Here is a 6,756-nt window from a genome sequence, read left to right on the forward strand (position 1 = left end):
AAAAAAATGGAAAGAGGGCTTAAAGTTTAGGTACAAAGTTAAGCTTTAGCATCCAAAGTCGAGCAATACAAAGACGTTAGTGGTTATCCACAACATCCTGATGTTTAGCAGGGTGTGATGTTTGACATGTTCACAATCTTAGCTAGCAAGCTAACACGTGATAGCTAGCTCTAAACACAAAGTGCAGCCGAGGCTGATGGGAATGTTGTTATTCTGCAGGTCACAAACTTAAATAAATTTGGTCATAAACTAAAATGTCGGACAAATTTAACTAAGGAAAAGGAAAAGTGAGGAGATCACTGAAGTCATGAGGATTCATCATATGTGGACCATAAATGTGTGTATATATAATTTGTATGAGTCACTGATGTTTGAGTCACTGACACACACGTTTTATTAGGTTGTAAGGCCTCTTTTTTCAATCTCTCTAACCTTCAAACTTAAATGTTCTCAATTCCAAATTCAGAGCATTAATATAGCAGTAAATATTTTCTTTGTAAAGATATAGTGGAATAATGTCTACGTGAGCAGAGAATACAATCGCTCTCCCCGTGTGCATCTAAACAGAGCTTCTCTGGGCTTTCTGTATGCAGCCGGTGCACTTAACAATAACATGCATGTTATTCCATGTTATTGCATGTTATTGCATGTCAGAGTGTGTGTGGGCCCTCTGTCAGCATTGTTACTGTAGTTTGCATTATTAGCACAGTTAGCACCGTTAGCTGCTCGCCGTCGGCTCAGCCGTCTATAGGCTGAGAGCCTTGAGGATGCCGTAGCCACGGATAGGCCCTCCCTCCGAACTTGGAATTTAGCACTTTTTAATCAAACTACTTGAGTACTAAACCACACCTAAAAGAAAGAGAAAAACTAGTTTCATCATGCAAGAAAAAGAGGTTCATACAAGCGGCAGTTGCTAAATATTTGTGTTGCACAGCAATTCCAGTCAAAGGTGTTGAAACCAATTTAGAAGTGTTCTTCCTCTGAACCGCTTTTAGCGTTGCTAAATTAATTGTATAACTTCCTTCCCATGACAAGTTTATCTCTTGGTACTTAATGTGACTTCTTTATCTTTTTAATGTTTTTGCTGTGTTAGGTGGAAGTTAGGGTTGGTAGGCCCAAAAACAGGTCTCACAGGCATGGGACCTCTTTTTGTAGTATGGTGTGTGAAACCAGAAGTCAACATCAACTTCCGTTCTTAACTAACACAACATACCTTATCATAACTTCCTTTAACGCAGACTAACCCAGCAATCATATGTGTGGCTTGGGTCCAAATTATGAGGCTGGAGTCCATACTTTTGCATTTAAGTTTTATTTTGAAATACAAATTTGAAATACTTGCGTGCGTTTGCATGGCCTCTGAAGTTTGCTTTGACTTGTTTTGCTGATTAAAACTTTGGTCTCTTGCTTTATAAGTCAAAGTTTGATGTTAACTTGTCTGCTAGTTATTATTTTGAGACATATTTGAAATATAATCAAACACAAGTTTGGTTTCAAGTATAATCAGGCAACTTTGAGAGGAATTTCGTGTGAGAACGAGAGCAGGTGCGGTTGCAGGGGAAGTTACCAAAACCATCAGTCATCATGAGAAGTGTACACCTCTCCCCACATGCAACAGGAAGTCACCATAACCACAATCAGATTGTGAGGCCCTGCTGATGATGTGAATACTCTAAGATATTAAAGACATATCTATCAATCCTTCCAACCAAGCTTAAGACCAAACCAAACTTAAATGAGACTACTAACAGCACTGAACCCCTAACAAGTCAACAAGAAAAATGATTAAACTCCTCTTTCTTTTTTTATTCCGCAGATGACATCTGCTACACCTCCTTCCTCTCGTAGCCCCTCCCCTCAGAAGGTGTGCCACTCCCAGACACAGACCGATGTTTTAAAGCCTCTGCTGGGTGGTGGCGTTTCCGGCGGGGGCGGGACTCTGAGGAAGAGGAGGCGTGTCCTGTCCAAAGATGGGCGGAGCAACGTGCGCATCGAGCACGTCAGCGGCCGGAGCGCCCTCTACATGCGTGACCTCTGGACAACGTTCCTGGACATGCAGTGGCGCTACAAGTTCTTCCTGTTCACGGCCACGTTTGCGGGGACCTGGTTCCTATTCGGGGTGCTGTGGTATCTCATGGCCCTCGTGCACGGAGACCTGCTTGGTGAGAGTGTGTGTGTGGGGGTCATAGGCTCACAGGTCATACTGAAGGCTGATGGGTAGTTTAATGTGTCCTCTGCCACTCTACTGATGATGATCCACAGACCTTATAGGGATGATATCTTCAGTAGAAAGGAGTTCCAATGAAAGTCTATTAGCCCCAATAACAATGTTTTTTTTTGTAATGCTTTGAGCATAACTCGGGTCGAAGCAGATATTACACAGATATCTCATAAACGAATACAACTGAAACTATCTCCACAGTGGAGAGCAAACGATTGATTGAATAGATGTACTTCCATTCACCAATCAGGATTCAGCAGCATTCAGACTCTGATGACAGTTGGTTGGTGGTTTCAGTCAAATCTGATCCAAACACGCCCACAGTCCTGAGAAAGCAAAGTTTTGAGTGTTAAACTAATAATAATAAGTTAAAATAATAACCAAAGATGTTTTTTTTTTTAGTAAAGTTGCCTGTGTAGTCATGCCTATTTACTGTTAGAAATGCTAAAGCAGCATTCAATAAACATCTCCAGCAGTGAGAATATGACAACTTATAGGGTGGTGTGATGATGTAGCCGCATGAAGTGTCACAGCGGTGGCTGGAAACAGTTAAAACATCTGGGGTGAGCGTTATTTCCAGCAGTGGTGTAAAGACGTGACGATGTTGGTGTTTATTGTATTTCCTGTACATCATCTCAAGCTGAAACTAAAACTGAACACTTTAGTGGTGGCAGGAAGTTTCCTCATATCTTCAAATAGACACTTGTTCTCCCTCCACTTCCTCTTCTGTCCCAACGTTCACTCAACAGAGTGTGATAGTTTAAATGTTAGAAAGTCCTTATCAACTGGATATCTGTGAGGCAGACACATATATTTTCTGCCCTGTACATATTTAGTTGTACTTTAGCACACAAACTGTTATCTTCTATAATAACGTAAGACATTAGAATAGTTAATTGTTGTCTTTTTCAACCTTTCAGAGTTTGACCCGCCCTCAAATCACACACCCTGTGTGATGCAGATGCAGACCCTGACGGGCGCTTTCCTCTTCTCCCTGGAGACCCAGACGACCATCGGTTATGGTTTCCGCTGCATCACTGAGGAATGTCCGGCGGCCATCATCCTCCTCATCGTCCAGCTCGTCATCACCATGCTGCTGGAGATCTTCATCACTGGTACCTTCCTCGCCAAGGTAGCCAATGCATAAATCATACAGTGAGATACAGTGAACACAGGCCACATATTTATACATATATGCACATAATCCTCTGCTTTTCTGCTCTGCTACTTTAAACTGCACAACTGCATGTAGATTCTCGTAGCGTACATTCATCTGTCCCCACGTTGAGTGCAAGACTCTTACACGAGGTTTCCCAGAATAAAACCAGAACTCATTCCTCCGCTCAGGTGGCTCGGCCAAAGAAGCGAGGTGAGACGGTGAAGTTTAGCCAGCATGCTGTGGTGTCGAGCCACGAGGGACGACCCTGCCTGATGATCAGGGTGGCCAACATGCGCAAGAGTCTCCTGCTCGGGTGTCACGTAAGTGAAGACCATCAGATATGTCTACCGCCTACTAGTTTGTCTGTGACGTCAAAGGTCATAGGTCACAATACAGTGTGTGTTTATCATATTACCCCTCCTCCAGGTCAGTGGAAAACTACTCCAGACGTCTCTGACCAAGGAAGGCGAGACGGTTCGTCTGGACCAGAGGAATGTGCCGTTCCAAGTGGACATGTCCAGCGACAGCCCCTTCCTCATCCTGCCCCTCACCTTCTACCACATCATCGATGACAACAGCCCCCTGCGGGCCTGGGCAGCCAAGGGTAAGCTTGAAGGAGATGAGATTCGGTAGGTGGGGCTAGTGGTCAGTAGGGCGATTTGTTCATTTTTAACAGAGGGGGCGGATTTAGGCAACTGACCCTTCGCTATGCTCCGCCCCCTGCTGCTACAAGCGATCAGAGCTACATGGAGCCCACACTGTCACTAACTGCTAACCCAATGTCGAAATATGATCGAACGGAAAAAAACGATTTCAGTGAGAAGCAGACGGAAGGGTCTAAAGTATGTAGGATATCAATTTATGTAATTTTACTAACAAGGGGGCTGGTATTCCCTTTCATCCAAATGGCAAAAATGATCATTACTGTAAACCTGCTTTCTGCTACCTACTGCCACATTTCTACATAAAACCTAATAGATGTATGAGTTATTTTCGGATAAATGATTTGACAGAAAGGTAAACTGCAGCTTAATTTGACCTTCCAACCTTTGTTCCTCTTCTGTCTTTCACGTTTTTGTTCTTCTGTTTCCTTTACCAGTATTACTTCAGCAGGCCTCTTCTTCTCCTTTTAATGGTGCTTTGCTATATTTCTTGACGCATTACCTCCATAAACATTTGATCAGTGCAATAGTAAGAAGCCATTGGCAGGAATTTGTACCACCTGAGCGTGTGTACATGTGCATCCTCTCAAGATTCGAACAACCCGCTCATTATAAAATTACTCTATAGCACGACTGGTGGTCAGAAACTCCACAGAGTTTTAAATTTAGGATAACTTCCTCCCCTCTTCCTCTCTCCCATTGGTTCCGCCTCTTCCCATTGCACCTCTCTGTATTGGTCCCATCTCATGCTCCTCCACCAGGTGGGGGCTGGACAGATCCGGAGTTGGCCGACTTCGAGCTGCTGGTGATCATGAGCGCCACAGTTGAGCCGACCTCCGCCACCTGCCAGGTCCGCACCTCCTATCTGCCGGACGAGATTCTCTGGGGCTACGAGTTCCCGCCCGTGGTCTCCCTCTCCCCATCGGGCAAATACGTGGCGGACTTCGCCTTCTTCGACAAAGTGGCCAAGACCAAGACCACGCCCGTCTTCAAACCGTCCGTCCCCCAGCAGGTGTACCAGAGCAACGGGGGCGGGACTGGGCCTGAGGTGTCGGATCCAGAGAAGATCCGTCTGGAGCAGAGCTACAGGGAGCGAGGGGAGGAAGGAGGCCGGGCGAGAGACGTCCGCATCAGCAACGTGTGAAGCGAGCGTTTCATAGAGAGACACACGAGGGAGACAAGTGTGAAGGGTAAAAGCAATGGAATGAAACATCATATCAAAACAGCTCGGACACTGACTTTTAGACGGATTCAGACCTCTGAAAGATAACGAAGTAGAAGAAGATGACACATAAAGGAAATATGGATGACTACGGACTTCTGTATGGTCAACTGAACATGTGTCATACGTCTGCTGGGATGATACATGTTTTGTATCACTGATTTGACTGTATTCATATGAAGGCATAACACACTGCCTATAACTGCAGCTACTATTTACATCTGAGTGTGTCGAGTGCACGCGCTGAAATGCTCACATGCACCGCACACACTTTTATTACTAAGAAAATAACAGGTGGGATTATTTATTCGCACAGTAAAAAAAACAACAACCATGAAAACAAAAGTAAAAAAACTAAACTAAACGAGCAGCGGCAGATGACGGGAAACCCAATGGTCTAGTTTGGGTCCTCCCCTTCTTTCTTAATGTCAAATCACAAAGAAAACAACTTGCGAGTTAATATGAGTGGGTTTTTCCCGCCAATGTCATGGTCAGATGAGCAGAGGAGTCACAAAATCACCCACACAACACAACACTCATGATATTGATATATTTGCTGTTCCTGAAGGCCTCGAGTTAAAGACACACAGATTCAGATTGAATACATTGTGTTCAGGGTGCTCTGTGGCCTCTACTGAGTCTTTTGATGGAGTGGGCATTACTTCTTATTGACAGACAGTTAGCACTTTATGTAAGTACATGATGTACATTTGCATCTTAGGAGGATTAGCTGCCTAACTTGGGACCTTAGAGGATATGTTTTTTCTTCTTCATACTACTAAAAGCACTTACGCACATTGAATATCATGGCTTTAAACAAACGGGAAAATGAGAAAAAATGCAAATGTTACTGTTCTTGTAGAAGCTCTCTTTTCTGTGTAAAGTGGGAGCCTTCTGTACGTCCATATAATTATCGAGTTACTAACATCGAATTAACAACGAATGTTTTGTCGAAGCCCCTTTTATTTTTCAGTGGAGGGACCACCAGATGTGAGTGATGAGAGTGTGAAAGTAATCGTGTAAGTCACTGATACTGAGTATATAAAGATGAATCAAGGATGAGTATGATGGATTTAAATACGTGGGACATTGTATGTATTTGTAACTTGTTTTTTAAAATTAACATCAAGCTCTGGAATGTTAATAGTGTTGAAAGTTCAGATGGAGGGATCAAATGAGACAAATCTCTCTGGTTTAATAAAGCTGATTTTGGGTTATTAAAGGCAGTATTTTGTTTCCTCACTTCTTCAGCAGAGTAGACAGAGGAGCAGTCGAAGCTGACGGATGTTGTATAGATGAAATATGAGAGCCATAATGTGAAGGCAGTCACAAGTCAACCTATGGGCGCGTACATGCTTTCATTTGTGTTGTTCAAAGAATTTTAATATTTGTTTTGAAGAAATGAGCAACTGTGGAACTCTTGTTCCAAAAAAACTCTTCACAGTTGAAAACATTTCCCCCCACCACTTCCTCATGCAGCACATTTAGCAGA

The 6,756-nt window shown here is 43.5% G+C and overlaps 1 protein-coding gene across 1 annotated transcript; it reads left to right on the top strand.

Moving 5' to 3' along the window:
• Positions 1-1,816: 1,816 nt before the first annotated feature.
• Positions 1,817-5,186, top strand: LOC306740918 (ATP-sensitive inward rectifier potassium channel 10-like; the record flags this gene model as incomplete). Its single annotated transcript, XM_079223163.1, has 5 exons — positions 1,817-2,162; positions 3,142-3,353; positions 3,569-3,700; positions 3,807-3,984; positions 4,804-5,186. 5 exons carry the CDS (start codon positions 1,817-1,819, stop codon positions 5,184-5,186), a joined length of 1,251 nt encoding a protein of 416 aa, XP_079079289.1.
• Between the last annotated feature and the right edge of the window lie 1,570 nt (positions 5,187-6,756).

The sequence above is a fragment of the Taurulus bubalis genome (genome assembly GCF_910589615.1).
Source record: "Taurulus bubalis genome assembly, chromosome: 1".
NCBI lineage: Eukaryota > Metazoa > Chordata > Actinopteri > Perciformes > Cottidae > Taurulus > Taurulus bubalis.